This window comes from Arvicola amphibius, chromosome 10, assembly GCF_903992535.2.
Source record: "Arvicola amphibius chromosome 10, mArvAmp1.2, whole genome shotgun sequence".
In the NCBI taxonomy this organism is placed as follows: domain Eukaryota; kingdom Metazoa; phylum Chordata; class Mammalia; order Rodentia; family Cricetidae; genus Arvicola; species Arvicola amphibius.
This window is the reverse complement of record NC_052056.1, coordinates 79,969,166-79,993,061: the sequence shown is the minus strand read 5'-3', so window position 1 is coordinate 79,993,061 and position 23,896 is coordinate 79,969,166. Positions and strand designations below refer to the sequence as shown.

Sequence of the window (23,896 nt, the reverse complement as noted above, 5' to 3'; positions counted from 1 at the left end):
CAGTAAAATGTGTTAAAAGCGTAATTAATGTCATTGTTGTGAGGGAAGGCTTGATTTAAACTCCTTGGCTTCAGCGTGCCGTGTTGATAGCTCATGTCTTCACTGTGCACAAGCCAAGTCGTGGGGGGACCCGGCCCAGCCTCAGCAGGAGAACCTGGGGACCCAGTGACTAGAACACAGGGAAAAGAAAAGGGGAACAGGAGGAGGAGAGAGCCAGGGAGGCCAGGGGCACACGTGGACACACGACTGAGCCCACTGCAAGACAGGTGAGTGGCCCAAACGGCTTCTTGTATTTTCTTTGGGTTTCTAAAACTTGGGTGCAAGACTTGAGACTTCCCTGCTGTGTGCCTTGCCCTGCAGTGTCCTTTTGGGGTGAGACCGCTTGGGGAAGAGAGGGGGAAGGTTTCGGCTGCAGTGCACATAATCAGGACTCTGTCCTCAGTGTATTGAGCTGCATGGCCTTTGCCCAGAGCCTCACCCTCTCTGGTCTCTATGTCTTTAAAAAAGAGGTCACAGAACCTTCTGGTTAGTTGGCATGAGGATTTGATGCTTCATGTGAGGGGATTTTAAGGAACATCCCATAGCCTGTGGACATCAGGGTCCAAGGGTTGCAAGTGTCTGCTGTGGATCACACAGGGCTGTCACCTGTCCGGGACCCTGGGGACACCGTGTGGGTGATGCTATTGGTCTGAGCAACAGGGAGCTACTTGGCCAGGTTTCAGGGTTCTTCGTGTGTCTTCCCAAGCCTAAAAAAAAGAAGAAAGAAAGTAGCTCTGCTGTACACACACGCAGCTAGATAACAGCAAGTGGAAGGAGGGAAACTGAGGAGCCATTTGTCACTTCACTGTGTCACCCCATGTGAACCTCTACAGAGGCCCTCCGGGTCCCCTTCCCCAGACTTGGCTGCGGTTCTGTCTCCTATGTAGCTGTTCTCGGGTGTCCTGAGCCCCTTCCCACGTTGCCCATGCGCCGAGGGCTCAGTGCTGTTGTGCGAGGTTTCTCTGGATGAGAAGAACAGAATGTAGGAAGGAAAAGTCCACGTCTTGATCATAAACCCTGTGGTCAGAACAGACGAGGCTGCTTCTCCTTGTTGTTCTGCACAGCTCCTCCTTATTTACTCTGTGTTCTCAGACATTGTATTTTGCAAATGGACCATTTGTGTCATTCCTTCATGCATATCGGGACTTTAGGATTGTTGATGTGTAGATGCTCTTTGCATATTAGGGATGGGAGTGTTGGTACTGGTAGACATGCTTGGCACTTTCTCTCCTAAACTGATTTTTGCTTTTTAACTTTGTTCATAACCTCTCTTATATACGGTACCTAGCAGATGTGTAAATCACGATTTCTAGAAAGTAGAGAGTCTTACCAAATCTTTCTTTCTGTGTCCTATTTTTAAACACATTTTCGCCTGAATGTTGGAAGGGGGTTTTGAGTATTTTTGTGATCTTCTAAAATTTTAAATCTGAACTGTATACAATATATGTTCGATGGAAGCAGGAAGTAAAATAGCTAGTTTTGAGATTTGTCCCAAATGACTAATTCTAGCGCCATCTAGTGATGGCCATGGCTAAGAGGTTTTAGTATAATCGGGAATAGTGGTGCCCACTATTGCTCCCGGTATCACCCCCCTTCCCTCCCTCCCTCCCTTTCCCTCCCCCATGCTTGTGTCTGTAGGGAGTCATAAGAACACAGAGAAACACTTTATTTGAGCTCTAATGGAAGACAGAGGTGCCATCTTGCCAGGACATTTCTAGGGTGCTGTTTCGGGGTGCTGCCTGTATGACAGGCATTATGCTAGCCTCTCAAAGGCACACACACACACTCATACACCCCCTTCAAGGTAGGCTCAGAGAGGTCATGTCTCTTACTGGAGGGCACACAGCAGAGAAGAACTGAAATCTAAGACTGGCAGTTTCTGATGTCCACCTTCGCTGCTGAATTCATTCGTAAATCGAAGGACTTCGGAAAAATGGCCATGGGAGATTCAGGGAAAGAGGGGACACTGTGGAAGAGGCTTTACTGCCAGTCCTTTGGGGGGCTGGACCAGGAGGATAGGGAGACTCTTGCTGGAAACCAGCTGCTCTCACTAGCAGAGCCCCAGTGTCTCCTGTGTGATCCCCCAGTGCTGAGGGTAGCAAAGAGCTACAAATGCAGGGGCGGGGGGGACGACAGAGGAAGAAGGGGGCTCCGCTCTACAGTGATGGGCCAGGATCCCTCTGCCGTTCTGTGTCTCCCTCCATGCCTGGATCCTCCCCAGCCTGTTTCCCCGACACATAAAATGTAGAGTGGTACCCCTTTTATGGGGCTGTGGCGCAGACCACCCAGCCTGCCGTGGCTCCTGCACCACTGCTTTGGCAAGTATTGAGCACCTGCTGTTTGCCACAGAGGCACAGTGTTGAGTAAGATGGACCCCTTCCTGCCCTCCTGGGACATCTGTGTGCTTCACACATGGAGCCGTGTTTGCACTGTGACATGTTTTGTGACCGGGTGACTTTGAGAAACTCTCTCCCTTTCTTGGCTGCTGTTTTCCTCTGGACGTATGAACTCATTCCCTGCTATCTTAGAAGTATTGAAGGGGATGGCATTTCAGGTGCCTGGCTTGTAGCTGCTCAGCTAATAGTGGCTTCTGCTGCCACTGAAAATACCCAGTGCCAGGGAGGGAACCCTCAAGACCCTCCCCTCCCCAGTTTCCAGAGGCCTCTGAGCCGGTCAGCTCAGGCCACTGTGGGGAGAAAGGAGCCGGCAGGGTAGGCCTATGGCTGTTGTGGAGGGAGGGAGCTGTAACCCATCTGCTAAGGAAAAGTTAGGACTCTGGTGCCACCCACACAGGCACCGCCCAAGCCCAGATGGGAGCTTGGAGGGCGCATGCATACTTCTGCATATATGTTTCTAAGCAGCCTTGTGGCTGGCCTTCTGGCTTCAGCATCCCCAAAATTCCTCTGTGTGTCACTTTGGTGTGGATGCAAAAGGAGGGAAGGACCAGAAATCTTTCCCTGTGTCCTCCCACCATGAGCACCAGGAGGAATAGGCCAGGTGTCCTCCCGCAATAAGAATGCCCTCCGTCCCTTTTATTAGCCACCCAAAACTCACTCTCACCTGTCCCCGTCCACATCTGGGCCACCCTCACCTGCCCCCGTCCACATCTGGGCCACCCTCACCCTTTGTAGAAATCCAGACAGTTCAGCTTATCCACAACCTTGCTTGTTCATATACTTTGGATTTGGGGGTTCCCAGCTTATGCTTTTGAGACATCTAGGTTTGATCAAAAAGCTCATGTGTCCCCAGGACTGCAGCCCCATCCTCTCCACACGGGACCTAGCTGCAAGAGCCACTGGGGGAGGCAATGCCCAGCACTGTGTCCTTAGCCTGGTGTCCCAGGAAACTAAACCAGGCAGAAGGAAGTGGAGGGGACTGTCGTGGGTGCTAGTGGCCCCTCTGAGCCCCACGGCCTCATCTGTGACTGAGAACTGTAGTTATGAGGAACCACTGAGCTCTTGTTACTGGGATGGTGACTCCAGAGGCTAGGGGAGCGGAGAGTACCCCCCCTTCCTCAGCCTGACCTGGACTGTTTCTCCAGATATATCCTGTTGACTAGAACATTCTGCTTCATCACCATGCTGCCTCTGCTCAGTGTCTCCCCCAGACGTCCATTCTCGATGGCATGGGCCCCATCTCTGTCATGGCCTCATCTGTCTCTTGGCTCTCTGTCCCATCTGAGTGGCGACTGCAGAGGCCAGGGCTCCTCTCCTTCGATGCTCCTGTAGTACCCAGCAGGCCCTGGCAGTGTATGACAGGAGGGAGAACCATGCCTGGCATTTAGTACAGGCTCAACAGTCATGAGCTTGTGGCTACTGCTGCAACAGGCTTGTGCCCTACAGCTCTGCAGGTCAGAATTCAAGGCCTGCCTCCCAGGACTGCACCTGGCTGACTGTCTCCCCTCCTGCCGCGGTCACCACCCACAGCTACTGGGACCAGTGTGGGGCCTCCCATCTTGTTCCCCCTTCAGCCACATTGCACATAGTGCGTGTGATTCTTCCCACTGCCCATGGACTCAGCCACAGGAGTGTTGGCCTGTGTCGTGCCCTGAGTTGCCACAGTGCTCGGTGCAGTCCCTGTACTGACCAGTGTGCACACCCCCACATACCTGTGCCCGACTTTCAGCTCTGAGTTACCTGATCCCCAGGGAGGACTGGATTACGAATATGCGCAGGGTTCTAGAGGTTGCAAGTTAAGGGTCAGGGCAGAAGCACCGCCTCCTGCACAGCGTCCACCTGAGAGCTTGGCCCGTGCACCTGGTCCCTTGCAGAGCGGGTATGTGTGACAGCCTTGAATGTTCTCAGTCACTGCTGGGAGCAGTTTGGCTCTTGTGGCCTTGAGGGGACTCAGTCGGAGAGCCGGACACTGTTCCCCCTCCACCTCTCCTCTTAGGTGCTCTGTTGCAGAAGGGACATAAAATAATCTCACTAACTGGAACCATGACAGTGCAGTGCCTGGACCTGAGGTCTGCACTGTCTGGGGCTCCATGAGCTGACTGTCCTTTGCTGACCCCATGTAGTATGTCCCCTTCCTATCTCCAACTGCCTATAGGGAAACTGAGGCTCAAGGGACCCTAAGCCACTTTCCATGGCCTTGAGTTCACTGCTCTCCTCATCACAGGTCCTGGAAGTGACCAAGTAAGAGGGTGGCAGGCTCCCTGGGGAGCTCTAGGGTTCCTCCATACCCACCAGCTGGAAGACTGGGGATCTCAGCCTGCCCTGGAGGTCCACTGTGGGGGGATCCCCTCCCCCATTGCCTTACTCAGGGGTAGTACCTCATGCCTCAGTTTCTCCATCTGTACAACAAAGATACATTGCTTACCTCCCAACGTGGCTGGGAGAACTCCGTTACAGCACTGGGTTGGCATTAAGTGGCAAATGAAGCAAGCCAGCCTGTCTCCAGGGGAGCCTTCTGTGTGGTCTCAGGAGTTCCAGAGCAGAGTTATCTCAGAGCAAGGAGACTTGGATCCATTTCTCCCAGGAACCGACGACAGCATGTGGGGTCACCCTCTACCTCCGGACTCCACACTGTAGGCTGGCTGGCCCCAGGACACCTGAGCCCCCGTGAGCAGCCAGCACCTTGCCTTGCTCAGCTCCCACACTCCTACCCTCCAGACTTCGGTCAGTGGTAACTGCACAGAGCCACATGGCCAACCTGAGTCACACCATCTCTCCCTCCCTGTCTTTTATCCATTTGAGTAGGTTGTGCAGAGGGTCAAACCCAGAGCCTTGCACCCACTAGGCAAGCACTCCACTGCTGAGCTGCATCTCCAGCCCCCCACCCCACCCCGTAGCCAGGGTCTTATGTAACCCAGGCTGGCCTTGAACAGGGTGTTATGCAGCCCAGGCTGGCCTCATCCTCCTGCCTCCATCTCCAGAGTGCTGGGATTAGAGTTGTGTGCCATCACTCCTGATTTATGAGGAGTCAGTGTTGAAACCCTGGGCTCCATGCACATGAGGCCAGTATTAAACCAGCCAAGCCACATCCCCAGACTTCCTTTTACTTAGTCACCCTGGTGGTCCTTGAACTTGCAATCCTCCTGCCGTGGCCTCCAGAGAGGTTGAGCTGACAAGCCTCATCACCAGGTCGCCAGCTCTCTGTCTTCTTTTGAATCTCCCCTTTAATGCCTCCTGGGAAGTAAGAACTTCCCAGCCCATATCCCTTCCACCTCTCCTGTGTGGAGGCCAGACTCCCAGGGTGGGATACACACATCAGCCAGGAACTCAGGAAGAGCCCCTGGTCTCTGTGAACAGCAGGTGGCAGACACCTTTCCTGCCCTGGTGCACTCCTTTGGCCTGCCTTCTGGGCCTCTGGGCCCCAATCTGAAACTTTCCTGCCCCATGGCCTCTTTTGCCACTGCTCTCCCATGTTTATCTAACTTCCCTGACCCCTGCAAACGCCCAGCGCCTTTTTTCTTCCTTCCTCAAAAACCAGGCCACAATAGAAAGCAATTCCTTGAACTTATTAAAAAATCTAGACTTGTAAATTAATTTGTTCGTGTTGTACAAAGGCAGTGCAGATGGGCTCGTTAGCATGCACACAACAAATAATTAGAGATGAATTTTTAGCCGGCCTGCCTAATGCGCTTGCTGGGTTAATTATGTCAATGTATAATTACACCAGCCCGGGGAGGCATAATGGCACACCCCGCTGAGCAGGCCCGGCCTAATGACAGGCGTTGTGGGGGGGGGGGGTGCTGACAGAGGAGAGCCACTGCCAAGTCCCTCACACCTGCTCACCTCGATGCATGCATCGTCCAGCCTTCTACCACCCCAACAAACAGGAGACAAAGAATAAAACAAGGAGCCACCTTGTTCCGGCCAGATGGGAAGGCATCCCCATGCAGGCATGGTGCTTGTCTAGACTGCCAAGCTTCAGCCAGGTTCAGTGAGAAGGGAGAAGCAAATGGTTGTGACTCCAGTGTGGACCAAGGGATAGCAAACGTGGACTTAGAGAGGAATGAGACTGTGTTGGGACCTTTGAAGGGGACACAGGGTCAGGATGGGCTCAATGTGGAGGCCTTCCCGGAAGAGGTAGCATTTGAGGTGCTGGAAGGGGGAAGCATGTCCTTGCTGGCACTCCTGTGCATAGCCTCTGAGGTGAGGGCTGGGGTGTCATGAAGAAGGAATATTTGGGGTTTCTGTGTCTGATGAGGTCTTGGGGGCTGTGTTGAGCCCCCTGGGTGCTGCCTCCTATGGTGAGGCACAGAAGGGGACAACTGCTTGTCAAAGTTGCACAACAATCCTGAGAATCGAGTGTGTGGGTCAATGGGAAAGGGGCTTGGGATGAGAAGGAACTAGGGCCTCGGGTACCGTGGTCCAGGCCACATCCATGAGCCTTGCATGCACCTGCTGAGGCCGTAATTGCACACGCTGGGTCCAGCCACATTCGTAAGCTCCCACCAGAGACCCTGACCCCAGTGTCACATCACCTGACTCCCCGAGCCTCGGTTGTTGTTGTTGTTGTTGTTTTCATATGACAATGGGTTGGATCCAAGCAAGCCTTAGGGGTGCACTGAGAACTGTGGTTGCCGTTCCTGTGCTGGGATCTGTCCCCTGCAAGGTGTCTCTCCCCTTGACCTCTCAGGTGCATTGGGTGTGATGGCAAGGCTTACGTCCTGGAGTGTCACAGCCCATGGTGTGTCCACCCAGGGGTGAGAGAGAGCTTTACTGGAGACAGGCAGGGAGGGGCTCCAGGAGCAGTGGAAGAGCCATAGAACTGATAGTCATTTGACTGCAAGGGACTGGAAAGGGGGGATCCAAGTCCCCCCAGGTCGGAGCGTCCTTGCTCAGCTTGCTCCCCTCGCGGTTTTGCTGTCTCATGTAGTCACTCTGTATGTGTGGCGACAAGTGGGGGGGGGGGCTTTGTGAGTCCGCCCATAATAGCAGAAGTCAGTTACATGCTGATTGAGACACTATGCAGGGGAGAAGAAGCTCCCCAAATGGACAAGTATTGTAGAAGACTTGGAGGGGCCTCCCAACCTTAGAAATGTATGACAACTTGCGGGCATGGTGCTAGGGAAGGAACTAAGAATGTTATATTCTATCCACAGGCAGCAGGCAGAGAATAAGATATGGCCGCAGCTGGGTACTGTGTCATGTACCTTTAATCCCAGCACTTGGGAGGCAGAGGCAGGTGAATCTCTGAGTTTGAGGCCAGCCTGGTTTACAGAGTTAAGTTCCAGGACAACCAGGGATATATAGAGATGCCCCATCTCAAAACAAAACAAAAATAAATAATAAATAAATTAAAAGGTTGGGCCTGGCAAAGGCTTTTTTGAAACCTCAAAGCCCACACCCACTGACAAACCTCAGCGTGGCTGCACCTTCTAATCCTTCCCAAATAGTTCCTATAACTAGGAGCCAAGCATTTAAACATAGGAGCCTATGAGGGCCATTCTCATTCAAACCAGCAGTTGCAGGGACCCAAGTTTGTTTTCCAGCACCCTTGTAAGGTGGCTCACAACCACCTGTAACTCCAACTCCAGGGCTGCTGACACCTCAAGCCACCCACACTCATGTGCACATACCCCCTACACACACACACACACACACACACACATGCACACACACACAATTTTAAAATGTTTTGAATCTTTAAAATAAATGGAAAAAAAGAAGTTATCTCTCCTCTCCATAGCTGTCAGAATGACTCCGAGTGGTTATTACATACTTCCCCCGGTTTTCTGTGGAAGGCTGCCTTGATCCCCTGACCCCCACCTCCCCCCTTCTCTCTCTCTTTGCAGACGCTGTTCCTTCGTTTGAGGTGGCACAGACTCTGGACGACAGACTGCAGCGCCCCAGCTTTGACCCCAGTGGGCAGCGCCTACAAGACCTGCACATCTTGTGGAAGAGGTGCCCAGAGCCACCCAGCATCAGAGGTACTGACAATGCCACCATGGGATCATGGTGGGACAAACCTGGATGTCGGAGTTTCAGCCAAGCCTGGGTCGTGGGACGGGAGCTGGGCTTCACTGCCTCCGGTGAGAGTGGGTTATGGTAGCAGGGCTCAGAATCTGTGCTCTGGGGCCCTGTCACCTTGTACTCATGGCATCCAGTCAGAGCAGTGCTGACCGCCATGCCTGAACATTCCAGCCCTCAGGAGGCTGAGACCAAAAACCAGCCTGAGCTATGCAGACCCTGTCTCAAAAAAAAAAAAAAAAAAAAAAAAAAAAAAAAAAAAAAAAAACTTGTATAAACTGATAACATGATCACTCCATGGCATGATTAAGTGGAAGGTTTTGTATTGTAGATATGGGAGAGAACAGCCAGAGGCATCTGGGAGAGCAGGACAGCTAGGGAGGGAGAGAGGGAAGAAGGGAGGCAGAGAGAGAAAGGGAGGGAGAGAGAGAAAGGGGAGGGGAGAGGGAGGGGGGGAGGGGAGAGGGAGGGAGGGAGGGAGGGAGGGAGGGAGGGAGGGAGGGAGGGAGGGAGGGAGGGAGGGAGGGAGAGCAAGAGTGCAGGCAAGAGAAAGCATAGCTGAGGGAGGGGAGTGCAGGGTAGTGGAGGAGGAGGAGGTGAGAGGGCTGTAGGTGCTTGTGGCACAGAGGGAGCCGAAGGCCAGCAAGTGTGTTGGTGTGCTAATAGGCACCACAGGTAGCTGTTTGTTCCTTACGCCAGTGATAAGGGAGATGACTCCTTTTGGTCAGAAGGGGCCCCTGAGTGTGCTGTCTGAGGCTGGAACTTCGGGAATTTGTCTTTGTGTCTTAGCCAGGGTCACTATTACTGTAACAAAACCCCATAACCATAAACAGTTTGGGAAGGAAAGGGTTTATCTGGCTTACACTGTTCATCACTGAAGGAAGTCAGGACAGGAACTCAAGCAGGACTGGAACCTGGAGGCAGGAGCTGATGCAGAGGCCATGGAGGGTGCTACTTACTGGCTTGCTTCCCATGGCTTGCTCAGGGAACCACCAGCCCAAGGATGACCCTATCCACCATGGAGTGGTCCGTACCCCATTGATCACTAGTTAAGAAAATGCCCTACTGGCCTGTCTACAACCCTATATTATAGATGTATTTTCTTAATTGAGGCTCCCTACTCTTCTCCGATGACTGTAGCCGGTGTCACAGTGACATAAAAACCAGTCAGTTCACTTTGTGAGCATGCCAGCCCAAAAGCCAGTGAGGGGCTGATCCCAGGGGTCCATGTGGCCTGTGGGAAACTTCTGTGACTGCATCTCAGTGATGAGTGTGGTCCTCCCTGTCTTCCACAGAGCAGAACGAGGGGACGTGTCCTACTGGGCACACGCCAGCCAACGGCAGCCACCTGCCAGGTCCCCAGCATACCCTCCTGACAGACACCTTGCTGCAGAAGGATGAGGCCGAGAGACAGAAGTGAGGAGGGAGGGAGGGAAGGACGGAGAGAGGGATGGGGAGGGAGGGCCACCAGGAAGCCCACCTGGGGCAGTCAAGGGCAGGTGGGAGATGGGGAAGGGTGAGGACCCTGAGGCTGACCCTAGGACTCTTACCTCATCACTCTTAGGCCTCAGTTACCCTGTCTGAGGAATGGGCTGGTCTGGGTACATTCATTAGTCTTACCCAGAGGGTGGAGATATATATATATATATATATATATATATATATATATATATATATATATATATACACACATACACACTTCTGAGCTGGACAAGAGGAAGAAATAAAGACAAGCCATGTCGATAAAACAGTAAAGAAAAATCCAGCAAGAGGGAGGGCATAAGATGGGATGGTCTTTCCAGAGCCCCAGGAGGGCATGGTGGGGGAGGGTGTCAGTCAGTGAGACTTCTGTAGGGGTAGATGGGAAGGGTGTGACAGGCCCAGGGAGGATTTTTGTTTGAAGGATCTGAGGTAGAAGCCTGGAGCAACAATGGCTGAGCAGGAAGGTGACCAGAGTTCAAGGGCTCATTAGGAGTGTCGGCCCCAGCTCTGTGTGTATCACCCTTCCCCAACTCACTGCCAGCAGACTCACTGCTGCTCCACCTGAGAGAGGCCTCAGTGGGCTGAACATCCAAGCTCCTGCCATAGGCAGCAAAATGACCCCGTGGAACAGGAATAAAACCAGGAAGGCAGCAGACTGATATTGCAGGCCCCATAACACCCACTGTGGTGGAGCCCATCAAGAGCTCTGCTTTGTAGATAGCGTAGACAGGGTTACCTGTCCCAGGGCTGCTTCCAGATTACCACACAGAGGCTTATACTAGTTGTAAATGCTCAATCAATAGCTGGCTTGTTACTAACTAGCTCTTACATTTTAAGTTAACGGTATTCTTTATTTATGCTCTGCCACATGGCAGGACCTTTATCAGCATGGCACGTTTATCTCCTGCTCCCTCTGCATCTGTCTGGCAACTCCTGACTCCACCCTTCCTCATCCCATCATTCTCAGTTTGGCTTTCCTACCTAACTTTATTCTGTTCAGCTATTGACCAGTCAGCTTGTTTATTAAACCACTCATAGTGATATAAAGGAATATTCCCCAGCAGACAACACACTGAGGCCCAGGGCGTCAGTGCCAGCCACAGGGGACTGTAGCAGCGGAGCAGACTATGGGAGCAGTAGATGAATCAGGTCTGGATTCCTCATAAAGTGCAGACAGTGGGGAGGGCATAGCTCAGGGTGGGACCAGGTTGGTTCCTGCAACCAGCATGAGCAGTCCTGTCTCTGCAGGGGCCTCCAAGAAGTCCACATCACCTTGGCAGCCAGGCTGGGGGAGGCAGAGGAGAAAATCAAGGTGTTACATTCAGGTATGACCCGGCTCAGGTGGCAGCCCTCAAACCAGGTGGCTGGAAACAGTGTGGGGGTCAAGCCATGAACTTGGGGAGATGGGTTGGGTGTGCTCCAAGATGGAAAGGAAGCCAGAAATAGGGTATAGAGAACAACTCATTAAGCAGGGGACAGCCCAAAGCCGTAAGCTTGGATGGAACCAAGTGGGGTGATTCTTTGACAGCACTGAGCCCTGGAGGCAGTGGCAGAGACGTTGTGGGGGGCACCTGGTGGAACCAGGTTGCCAGGAAGGTGACTACTGCCCTGGGCCACGAGGCAGGATCTGGTGGCTCAGAGTGAGTAACCTACCCTTTAGATTTCTCCATGTAACTGGCAGGCAGCTGAGGCAGGAGGATTAAGGCTAGCCTGAGCTACATAGTGAGTTCCAGACCAGCCTTAGACATACTGTGAAATACTGTCCCTACACACCAAAACAAAGAAAAAGAAGACAAAAACAAACAAACAAACAAAAAAACCACTGGACTTTTCTAGAAATCTTTCAGTGTCAGTCACAGACTGAAGCTCCTGGCTTTGCTGGCAAGGCTGGCCTCAGGGTTGAATGGCCCCACCCAGGCCTGCAGTGCAGGGCAGTGGACAGCCCCACTAAGTCTCTGCTCCCTGACCTCTCAGGCTGTAACACAGTGGTTCTCAGCCTTCCTAATGCTGCAGGACCTTTAATACAGTTCCTCTGTTGTGGTGACCCCCAACCATAACATTATTCTCATTGCTACTTCATAAGCTGTAATTCTGCTACTGTAATGAATCTTAATGTAATTATCTGATACGTGACCCCGTGAAAGGCCATCCGCGACCCAAAAGGGGTCATGATCCACGGGTTGAGAACCCACTGCTCTAAAAGGCCCTCATCTGCCCCAGACAGGAGGGTCCCCCGCTGCCAGCTCTTCAATCCCTTTCCACCCAAACTGCCTTCCAGCGTGTATGGGAAGGGGAGGGGGAGGAAAACTGGCCAGTTCTGCTCCTCACCGGATCTTCACCCCTCCCAGCGCTAAAGGCCACACAGACGGAGCTGCTGGAGCTGAGGAGGAAATACGATGAGGAGGCTGCGGCCAAGTAAGTGAGCCTTCTCCCCCTGTTCACACCACACGCACGCACACGCACGTACAGAGGCAACCTCTTTCTGACTCTCCACTCTCTGAGAGGCTCTGTCCCTCATTCCCAGGCATGCACCCAACCCAGCTTCCCATCCCACTCACACGCCACAGGAACGACACCCTTGGACCCACCTGAATGAGGCCACTGGGCACCCTAACCCCTGACCCGGGAGCTGTCCCCACTCCTCAGCTTCACAGTACGACCCGACCCATGGAGGCCATGTGACAGCATTGCAATGACTCAGAGTGGAAGCCTTTCTTCAGGTTTAAGACATTGCTCACTCCATAAGCATCAAGCGCCTACTCTTTATCTGGTGCTGTCCCTCTGAGACCCTGGGGGAACCATGAACTCCTGCCTCAACAGACAGTAACAGCCACGAGGCTGCCCCAGCTTTAGTGAGAGCCCACACAGACAGTAACAGCCACGAGGCTGCCCCGTCTTTAGTCAGAGCCCACACAGACAGTAACAGCCACGAGGCGTCCATTCATAGTTACTATTGAGCACTCGCCGTGTGCAGGTGCTGTGCTGAGCTTGTGATTGCTGTCTCCAAGGGAAGAGCTTGCTGAGGCAGGGGCATTGAAGGCAGGTGTGGCCCAGTCGGGACAGCCGGTGCAGGGAAAGCCTAGAGCATTGTGCACACAGGTGTGACCAGCAGTGTCCCCAGATCCCAGAGTCCCACCCAGCTAGGCAGACTTGTCCTGGCCCTCAGTGTGGAAGAAGTAGTACCACTGTGTAGGGGAGCTGACTCTTAGGGGGAAGGGTGCTCAGTAGAGGTACAGTGGGGGGCAGCACTGGTGGTGGCTCCCCAGAGATGGGGGCCCTGAGGGTGGTGGGGGCTGGGCTGCCTTCAAGAGGAGTTTTGAGGCGCAGTCCCCGATTCCCAGCAGTCAGGATTCTTTTCCACCCTGCCTGTTTTTGACTCTGGTGGGGAGTGTGGAGCACAGCCTCCATGGCCCGCACTGTGGGGCAGAGGTACAGGCGGAGGCTGCCAGCCAGTCTCAGGGCTCCTTTCCTTTGTGTCTAGGGCAGATGAGGTCGGCCTGATCATGACGAACCTGGAGAAAGCCAACCAGGTAAGCGGAAAGCCCCCCAAGCTTCCAGTGGGTGTGGATAGGGGGCAGGACTGAGGGAGAAGGGCTGGCTGGGAGATGTGTGAGCCCAGCTTGCCAGGCTCCCTGAAATGCCACAGCTGAGGCCTGACCAGGAAGGGCCTACAAACTCCTCATCCATGGACATCCCCATGGTGAGCAGGCTGGCTGTCCTGTGGCAAGACACGTGGCAATTCTCCTCCGGGCACTACAGGAGGCCCTGTGGGAGGGGACACCTTGGGCACCTTGGGGCTGGCTTTCAGAGCTTGCTGGGAGGCCAGTCCCTGTGGGCACAGTGCACACTCCTCACACCTCGTGAGCCTCAGCTCTAGCCACCATGGGATCAGTGTCCCCCAGGAGGCAGGGCCAGGGCAGTGGTGACAGTGGCTTTCCTGAGCTCCGCTCCTGTGGTTGGTTGCTTGGACTTCCTGTTTGGTTTGAGGCGGGATCTGCTGTGTCTCAGGCTGGCCTTGAACTGCCAGAGTAGCTGACAATGACCTTGAAGTCCTGCGCCTCCTGCTAGGATTACAGGTGTGTGCCCCACATTAAATTTATGTTTCATATAACCTGTGCTGGGGATTGGAGCCTGTGGCTTCATGCGTGCTGAGCAAGCACTGCCAACTGAGCCACATCTTAGGCAGCTCTTGTGTGTTTTTAATGATAATTAAACGATCCCTATTGTTAGTACTTATATTTATAGTATTTTTAGTGGTTTTTCTTTTTTTTTTCCAGTGTTTTGAGGCAGGATTTCTCTGTGAAGCCCTAGCTGTCCTGGAACTCACTCTGTAGACCAGGCTGGCCTCAAATTCAGAGATCCCTCTGCCTCTGCCTCCTGAGTGCTAGGATTAAAGGCTTGTACTACCACAGCTTGTTTTTTGTTCATGTTTTTGTTGTTTTGTTTTTGTTTTTGTTTTTGTTTTCTGAGACGGGGTCTCATTGTAGCCCTGAATGGCATGGAAGTTACTAGGAAGACCAGGCAAACCTTGAACTCACAAGAGCTGCCTGTCTCTGGGCCTAAAAGCACCACCATGCCCAGCCTATCTCATACTTTTAATTAGCTCATTCACTCACATGGTTCAAAATTTAAGAGAGAGAGAGAGAGAGAGAGAGAGAGAGAGAGAGAGAGAGAGAGAGAGATAACTCAGCAAATTCTGGAGCAGTGCCCCTTTCCCCAGCAGCCTGCTGACCAGTTTCTGGGCGCTTCTTCCAGAGATGCTACCCATTCACAAGTGAACACATGTCTAGGACATGAGCCCACATGCTCCTTATGCCTCCGGTGGAGTCTGCCCTGTGCCTACTGGCATGCGCTCATCTAACCCAGAGGCAGGCAGCAGGTTTTGTTTCAAACATCAGGAAATAAATATTTTAGCTCCTTCAGTCATAGTTTGTGTCGCACAGAGGCAACTTTGTCATTGCAGCAGGAAAGCTTGGACATTGTGTCCATGAGTGAGCCTGCCTGTGTGCCAATAAAGCTTTATTAATAAGAACAGGTAGTGGGTTATAGATTGCTGACTCTGCTCTACCCAGGCCACTGTGGATGACTGTTTATAGTTAATGCCAACCTTTCCCCTCCTCTCATCCAATGCGTTCACAATTAACCTCAGGCAGACAGCATCTCATACATGTATGAGCCAATGGGTATCACAGTTCCCGAAAGTGGGATTACTGGGAAAGGGGTCTGTGCCTTCCAGACATGGCAAATGGAGTCACACTGATTTCCCCGCTCCCCTTTTGCAGGGACCAGTCTGGTTTTCTGATAATGAAGCCAGTGCCATGTGTCCAAACTTTCAGATCTTGGCCAATGGCATGGGCTTTAGAAAAGTGGTATACACCTGTTGTAGAGACAGGAGGACCAGGAATTCAAGGTCATACTCAGCCACATATCAAGTTCAGAGCCAGTCCAGGCTATAGAAGATTCTGGAATAAATAACCAAGTAACTACAAGAGTGGGTTAAGCTCTATCATAGACTCCTTTTAGCAAATTACCCTGCTCTGTCTTTAAGCACTCAAGCCTTCTCTGATGCTTTTAATACCTCCATTTTGCAAAAGGGAAGCTGAGGCCTTAGAAGGCCAGTGGCTCTCCCAGAGGCCTATCACAACCGGTGAACCAGGCCACCTCTGCAGATGCCCCCTCTGGGCACAATCTAGACCCAGTCTAGAGCCACCTGGGAATGGGTGAGGACAGCCACTTCCTGCCCTTCCCCCCACGGGCAGAAGGAGTATGCTTGCTTTTGGGCACCCAGCACCCCAGGCACCCCAGCATCATCTAGAGATGCCCCTGGCAGCCTCTGCTCTATAATGCCATCTCACCAGGAAAGGAAAGGTGCCCAGTCACGAGCTCAGTGGTGGCTTCCTAGGTTGTGGCCTGGGTCAGGACCCACAACATGAGCACCTAGATCCTGGGAGCCCCAGGATGGTGCAGGTTTCGCTTTTTGCCTCTCACTTGCTCCCTTTTTCCCTCCCCAGAGAGCAGAGGCCGCCCAGCGGGAGGTGGAAAGCCTACGGGAGCAGCTGGCCTCAGTCAACAGCTCCATCCGCCTGGCTTGCTGTTCCCCTCAGGGACCCAGTGGGGTAAGGCTATACCTCGGAAGGGAGTGTGGCAGAGGGAAAGACTAGAGGAGGCCACATCTCTGCCCATGGGAAAAGTGGGTGGCCCTAGAGGGCACTGTGGATGTGAGCAGGGACTCATGGGGGCTGGCATTGTTAAGGTTGGCCTCCTAAGATGGTCACTTGCAACCTGTTGTACCAGTAATGCTGGTAATGCTGTAGCCACCATTTTAAGTGGTTCAGCTTCCATCGACTCTTGATTAACGAAAAGCTTTGTATCTACCTTGATGCCTCCCTCATCTTGCCCGGGAATGCTAGAATTGTTTACAGGTCAGAGAGAGTCACACCCATTGCAAGGTGTGCCAAGATTTGGGCAACGTGATTGAAGTGCAGTGCATTTAGTGGCCACCAGGGGGTACTGTTGAACATCGGTCTCGTATTGGTTGGTGGCTGCTTAGGACCTTATGGCCCTGATCAGGCACTAGAAGAAGGCTTGGGGCTTGTACTTAGTTAGCCCTTAGCCCTTAAGTCCTAAAACTTACAGGTGACTCCCATGGGTCCTGCCCCTTCTGCCAGCCACATGCTATAAAGAATCTACCTCGAGGTCCCTGAACAAGTCAGCCCATCTTTACCCTTTTCCCTGGCCAGCACCTCCTAGGGTTCTGGGGTCATTGCCTGCCTAAAGGTTTTAGTCACCACCCACCATTCTGACCTTATGCCGTCTCCGGTCTGCCCCCTCCCCATGTTTCTGCATGCGGTGTTCATGCCGTCCTTAACATGTGGGCACTATGTCAGAACACTCCTTCAGTGTGTATACTGGACAGCGTTTCTGTCTATAGCGGTGACAGTGTGTGTGCAGACTGTGCCTCAGTTTCCTCCCCCATCCTCACCTACCTTACAGCGTTATGGAGAGGACTGTGTGGCTCACAGAAGGTGCTGGGAACCAGCCAATGCTTTTGACTGCTATGATGAGCATGTGGCTCTGCTCATCAGAGTTCATGGCCTCTTGCACCCACGTGGTGTGCGTGTCTGGGATGATTTGGATCAGTGACTGTGGATCTTTGATGTGAGACGTTCAGTGTGTGTGTGTGTGTGTGTGTGTCTGTCTGTCTGTCTGTCTGTCCGTGTGAGACTCCAAGAAGATACATGTGACTGGCTCCCAGGAGACAGTGCCTTTGTTGACCTGCCAGGTGACTGTCCCAGAGAAGCATTATCTAGAGAGTGGCAGAGCTTTGGTGGCTGTCTGGGGAGGAGTTACCAGTGGTTCTTAATTAACCCCCCTGGAGCCTGCAAATGGCTAGCCAGCCACAGGGAGCCTGGCTGGTTTGGGAGGCAGTTTTTCTGAGCACAACAGTGGCGCTTGATGCTAATTAATTTAATGTATTAATGGCATCCGCTTCCTGTTTTAATTGGCATTTATCTCCAAGGAAGAAAGCAGGATTAGTAGTGGTGGGCTGTTTTTGTGCAGGAAGGTTTTCTTTTTTTTTTTTTTTTCTAAGTACTTCTCAGATTGTGTAACTGAGCCGGAGACTAGCATGACCCAGGTCCCCCAGATAGCACCCTGTCCCTTGTCATAAGGACACAGAGGCAGTTTCCAAGACTCTAGATGGGTGACAGGCCTGGAACAAATTAGGAGATAGAAGATGCCACAGTAATGTGGCCTGTGCCTGGGGTATCTTTGATCTAGCCCCGAGGCTCCCTGGTTCCCTGGATGGGTCAATTCCCTTGGGGTAGGACCGAGACAGGCAACTCAAACCTGTTTTGGAATTTCCTTTGCCACAGTTCCTCCTTGCTCAGCTCCCCCCTCCCCTTATTTTCCTTTCTTTGTGTGTACGTTTACATGTACACATATGGGCATATATGTGTATGTGTATGTTCCCGTGTGTGTTGAAGCCAGAGGACAAACTTGGATGCTGTTTCCTGGAGGCTGTCCACCTTACTGTCTCAGATAATTTCTCTCAGTGGCCTGGACCACAGGGACTAGGCTAGGCTGGCTGGGTAGTGAGCTCCAGGGATCCAGCTGCCTCCACCTGCCCAGCACTGGGCTTCACAAGGAGGCCGCCTCGCCCAGCCTTTTCTCACATGCTCTAGAGATGAAACTGAGGCCCCCTACTTAACCAACAGAGGCTTAGCTGACCTGGAACCTTGTGGTCATCCTCCTGCCTCTGACACCCAGCCACGGTTGTTCTTTGGCAAGAAAGTTTTTGAATGGGGCATGGCTTATGTAGAGGAAACTGTGCAGGCCATACATAGGAGATAGGAGATGCCTGGGATGTTGAATCACCAGACGGAATGTTCCCTTCTACTTGGCCACCAGGGACGGCATTGCCCTGGCTCAGCCTCTCAAAGCCGCTCACTACCCATTCCGTCCCCAGGAGAAGGTGAGCTTCGCGTTGTGCTCAGGTCCCCGGCTGGAGGCAGCACTGGCCTCCAAGGACAGAGAGATCCTGAGGCTGCTGAAGGATGCACAGCAGCTACGACACTCCTTGCAGGAGCTGGAGGAGGTCTCAGCCAACCAGATCGCTGAGCTGGAGCGGCAACTGGCAGCCAAATCTGAGGCCATAGAGGCAGGTCCCAGGGTGGCAGGGTTGGTGGCTGGGAGCACGGGGCCAGTGTCACTGACCCCATTTGTCTTCTAGAAACTACAAGAAAAGCTCGAGGCCCAGGCTGACTATGAAGAGATTAAAACAGAGCTGAGGTATGGGGCTGAACGGCGCTGGCCGGGACTGCGTGCAAAGCCCATGACCTCCCCTCTCATCTTCCCACTGCGGTGTCCACATCTCCTCCAGTTAGCACTTGGCCCATCAAAACTGGTCCAGTTCAAGCTAGGCATGGTGATGCATACCTGTTAGCCTAGTATTCAGGGGGCTGAGGCGGGGGAGGGGGCTGTCACCCCAGCCTGGTCTGGCTGTCACCCCAGCCTGGTCTTCAACAAAGCAAACTAGTTGTCTTAGTTTGGTGTCTACTGCTGTGGCTAATGCCAGCCATCTTGTAGCTTTACAGATTCCAGGCCGTCGTCAGGGGAGGCCAGGGCAAGAAGCAGGAGCTGGAGCAAAGGCCATGGAGGACGCTGCTTTCTGGCTTGCTCCCCATGGCTTGCTCAGCCTGCTTTCTTAGAGCACCAAGGACCACTTTGCTTGTAGAAGGGCTTTCCTTCCCACATCAATCACTAATCAAGGAAATACCCCCATAGCCTATAGGCCAATCTCACAGAGACATTTTCTCAGTTAAGGTTCCCTCTCCAGTGATTCTAGCCTGTGTCACGTTGCCAGAGAAACTAGCCTCGTCCTGTTCCGTGAAGACATGGAGATAGTCACCTTGTCATAGTTTGCAGTAGACAGTTGACCCTTGATGTCCCCAGGGTCAGATGCCTAAGCCCCCAGTATGACTGTGGTAGTGTACTCCATGGAACCCAGGCTCAGCCTCCTGTGACTTCATCCTCTCTTCTCCTGTGAACCCTAGCCCCATGGCCGCACATCCCTCCATTCCTGTGGAGCTACTTCGGTGCTTAGCATACGGCCCAAGGCAAATCCAATTTTCACTTTCTGAAAAACAATGTATTCTATCATTTCCATCCATGTTTGCTAAACGCACAAGGCTGGGTAGCCCAATGGCAGAGGATTTGTGAGGCATGCAAGAAGCCCTGGGTCCCTTCCCTAGAACCACAAAGGAATGGAGAAGAAGGGGTGGGAAGCAAGAGAAAGCTAGGAGAAAGGGGGAGAGAGGTTGATAGTACTGTAGACCTGTAATGCCAGCCCTTGAGAGGTGGAGGCAGGAGGATCAGGACTTCAAGGCCAGCCTCAGCTACATAATGAGTTTGAAGCTAGCCTGGGCTACCTGAGACCCACAGACCCAAGGTTGCCTGGGGAGAGTCTAGTAGCACTTGGGGCCTCCCCTCCTGCTGGGGTGCTGACCCCAGGCCTCTCTGCTTTCTCTGGCAGCATCCTGAGAGCCATGAAGCTGGCCTCCAGCACCTGCAGCCTCCCGCAGGTACATGTCCCTGCCTCCATCCCTGTCCTCAGAAGCCAGCTGCCACCGAGCCCGCACCAACCATGCCGTCTCAGCCTTGCTTCCTGTCTCCTCAGGCCCTGACCAAGCCAGACGACCCACTGCACATGGCCAAGGAGACCTTCTTTCCCAGCCAGAAGTTCCTGATGGAGAAGCCGGCACTGCTGGCCAGCCCTGGTAGGGGACAAGGGACACTCTGAGGGCCACCTGGGCTGGGGTCTGGGCAGGGATGCCCCTGGACTGTTTAACCTCCTCCCCAGGGCCACTGCTATCTATGAGGCAGGAGATCCAAGACCAAGTGCGGGAGATGAAGAACACCTGCTTCCTCATATCCAAAGTGCTAGGGAATCCCAAGGCTCCCCTGATCTCCCTTGACCCTGAGTCCAGCTGGACTTTAATAAGAAGTCAGGACAGGGAGGTATCCGTACCCCACCCCACAGCCAGCCGTCAAGGAATGGCGCACAGCTTAAAACTGCCTTCTTCCTACAAGTGGCTCAGTGACCTTTTAACCTTGTGACCCTCCCCAAGAATACAGCAGGGTCATTAGTCATCCCTTCACTTCTAAACTGAAAGTGCTGGTGGCCTGAGTGATCATAGGACACCTGTGTGACAGTGAGCCCATCCCTGCTTGCTAGAGTAATCTTCCCAATGGCAGCAGATGGCACCCATAAACCATCATTTGAAGGGGGTCCAAGGAGGTGGAATTTGAGAATGGAGGGGAAACAGCCAGCGTGGGTGTTTATTATCTCTGAGATCTATAGCCTTTCCTTCTCCCTGTCCCTCTACTACCCCATATTTCCTGTCCCCACTCTCTGAACCCATTTCTATCCTCTCGCTCTCTGTCACTCTAACCATCTCTCTTGCCTCTGCATATCCCTCTTCTCCCTTACCATCGGCCTCTTTGTCCCTCTGTCTGTCTGTGCATCCCTCCTGGTGTTCTAGAGGAGGACCCCTCAGAGGATGACTCTATCAAGGGTTCACTGGGCACGGAGCCCCCCTACCCTCAGCTTCCGCCTCCGCCAGGCCTGGAAGACCCACTGTCCCCGAGCCCTGGGCAGCCCCTGCTGGGCTCCAGCCTGGGTCCTGATGGGCCAAGGACTTTCTCACTGTCCCCCTTCCCCAGCCTGGCATCTGGGGAGAGGCTGGCTGGGGACCCACTGCTGCCCAAGAACATAATGGGCCCGGCTGCCTTCAAAGGGGAAGCAGGCAATCTGCTGGCATGCCCACCTGCCTTCTATGGTGGTGCCAAGCCTCCAACGGCTCCCGCCACCTCAGCACTCGGCCCTGAGCCCACTGGGGCCCCGGAGCCTGTGGACGGGGCTGGGCCAGAGGAGGAGCAGCTGGACACGGCGGAGATCGCCTTCCAGGTGAAGGAACAGCTGCTGAAGCACAACATTGGCCAACGTGTGTTCGGTCACTATGTGCTGGGACTGTCGCAAGGCTCGGTGAGTGAGATCCTGGCACGGCCCAAGCCCTGGCGCAAGCTCACGGTGAAGGGTAAGGAGCCCTTCATCAAGATGAAGCAGTTCCTGTCAGATGAGCAGAATGTGCTGGCCCTGCGCACCATCCAGGTGCGGCAGCGAGGTGAGCCATGAAGCAGCCCCACCACCGTCCAGCGCCATGTGTAACCCGGGGTAGGTGAGCTGCTGCCCTGTGCCTCAATTTCTCCCTTTTGAGGGAAAGATGTATGACCTCACTCCCTCCTTCACTGGGCCACCCCCTTACTTTTACTCCCCCAGACTTACCCCAGGGCAGCTCAGCCTAAGCTCTAGGCCAGTTCCCCAACTTCCCCATCTGTCAGCTCTCTGGAGAGGGGCTTAAAGGATCCAGAACGCCAGGATGGCAGAACTGCTCAAGGAGTGGAAACTGGTCAGGTGCACGCCTTTAATCTTAGCACTTAGGAGACAGAGGCAGGTGGATCTCTGTGAGTTCCAGGACAGCAAAAGCTGCACAGAAAGACTCCATCTTAAAAAAAAGAAAAAGAAAAGGAAAGCGTTAGCTGTTGCCGTCATCATCACGGTCTGTTACTGTTAAGCCGAAGTCTGGCTGGGCACATGGCTCAGTGCTAACTAAGCACTGGTTTAGCATTCCCAAGGCCCTGGGTTCCAGGCTCAGAGTCACTGTGCCATCAACCGTGTGTCCCATAGAGTAAGCTGTGGCCCTGCTTTTCCCAAGGACAGTCTGGTCCACACCCTCCTGCCCACCTCCGGGGCCTGACCCCCCCACCTACAGGCCCCACAGCCGCCACCTTCATGCCTCCCCCAGGCAGCATCACCCCGAGAATCCGCACACCTGAGACGGGCTCAGACGACGCCATCAAGAGTATCCTGGAGCAGGCCAAGAAGGAAATTGAGTCTCAGAAGGGAGGTGAGTAGGCCTTAACCAATGACCTCTGACCCTTGTCTGCACCTCAAGGCTGCTCTGAGCAGGAGGCAGGGCCTCCTCCATCTGTCACCCTAGAGCATTCCAAGGGCCAGAAGGACCTTTCTGGAGCACAAACACAGGCATGCCACCGTTCAGGTATCTCCTGCAGCTCCCGACTACTCCCGAGAAGATATCCCAGCCGTTTAGCAAGGCCTCCAGACCAGAGTCTTCATGCCCTCCACACCTCTCCCAAGACTCCTATAGAACCCAACACTACACCCTGCCCAGGATGTTTATCCCGCTCCCATTCACTTCCTGATGCGTCACCTCCTCCAGGAAGCCCCCACCTTACTCAGATGGGCTGGGGTGCTACCCATTGCTCTGTCTTCCCACTGTGACCTACAGTACTGAGTACGGAATAATTGGACTGGCCACAAGTTCTGGCTTTGCTGTGATTAGCTGATTAGCTGTGTGACCTTGGGCTAGTAACCTGGCCTCTCTCTCTCTGCCTCTGTCCTTTCATCTTTAAGATAGGGATGGTATTAGCCCACTTTTCTGAAAGCTGTGTGGGGACCAAGTGAGGTCAGTGCTCACCAGTGGCGGGGAGTGCAGGTACACAGAACGTGGACAGAGCAATACAGTCACAACCATCTTCCATCCAGGTGGTGGCACATGCCTTTAATCCCAGCCCTTGGGAGGCAGAGGCAGGCAGATCTCTGTGAGTTCGAGGCCAGCCTGGTCTACAAAGCGAGTTCCAGAACAATCAGGGCTTCAAAAGGAAACCCTGTCTCAAAAAAAAAAAAACAAGAAAAAAGAAGGAAAGGAAAGGAAGGAAGGAAGGAAGGAAGGAAGAAATCTTCCTCTTCCTTGTGATTCTGCAGTCAGTAGCTCTGACTATGTGGCTGTCCCTGCCACTGACTTAGGGGGCTTCTGCCCTCAGGCCCAAGTTACACACTTAACACCATTCAGTATAAACCTTGGCTGCCTGCGATGCTAGGCTCAGCGCTCCCACCCCACTGTGCGGTGTCTCCTGCCCCCTGGTGGAAGATCAGTGCAAGTGTCCTGGCTGCAAAGCCGTATAAGGAAAATGTGTCTCCAACTGAGGGCACATGCCCAGTGGGCTGTCTGCACTGCCCCACTATCTAATTCTCAGAGCCACTCATGATACATCTTATAGCTCCTACTGCATGTTAGACATGGCTACAGATGTTGGTGAGATTTAGCAGCAAGGCCACAGCAGTCAGTCTGGGTGACAGACTGTTAAACTGTGTTAACTGGCAGTGTTAAAGTTAGCAACAGGATTGAGAAAATGTTCATGCTCTTACCTCCACAAGCCCCAAACAGCTGGAAAGAACCAAGTAGAGAGTACTAGCCCTCGCCAAGGAGGAGGGATTCTTGGCCCACTGCTAGCTCCAGGTGTCTTTGAGAGAACCAAAAGAATTGTCCACAATGGGGGGAGGGGCGTTTATACGACCTGCTTATGACAGGGAC

The 23,896-nt window shown here is 53.3% G+C and overlaps 1 protein-coding gene across 13 annotated transcripts in view; it reads left to right on the top strand.

Annotated features, from left to right (window-relative positions):
• Cux2 (cut like homeobox 2) overlaps positions 1-23,896 on the top strand; it is a 175,575-nt gene that overhangs the window by 139,287 nt on the left and 12,392 nt on the right. For 10 of the 13 annotated variants that reach the window (XM_038344894.1, XM_038344905.1, XM_038344904.1 and 7 more), the window contains 12 exons: positions 8,285-8,419; positions 9,755-9,875; positions 11,190-11,266; positions 12,290-12,356; positions 13,423-13,471; positions 15,953-16,057; positions 18,409-18,600; positions 18,673-18,731; positions 19,975-20,023; positions 20,098-20,218; positions 20,984-21,625; positions 22,307-22,408. In XM_038344894.1, coding sequence (XP_038200822.1) covers positions 8,285-8,419; positions 9,755-9,875; positions 11,190-11,266; positions 12,290-12,356; positions 13,423-13,471; positions 15,953-16,057; positions 18,409-18,600; positions 18,673-18,731; positions 19,975-20,023; positions 20,098-20,218; positions 20,984-21,625; positions 22,307-22,408 — 1,719 coding nt within the window. The remainder of the gene's footprint in view (positions 1-8,284; positions 8,420-9,754; positions 9,876-11,189; positions 11,267-12,289; positions 12,357-13,422; positions 13,472-15,952; positions 16,058-18,408; positions 18,601-18,672; positions 18,732-19,974; positions 20,024-20,097; positions 20,219-20,983; positions 21,626-22,306; positions 22,409-23,896) is intronic. The other 3 variants (XM_038344900.1, XM_038344896.1, XM_038344901.1) reach the window with 2 other exon arrangements.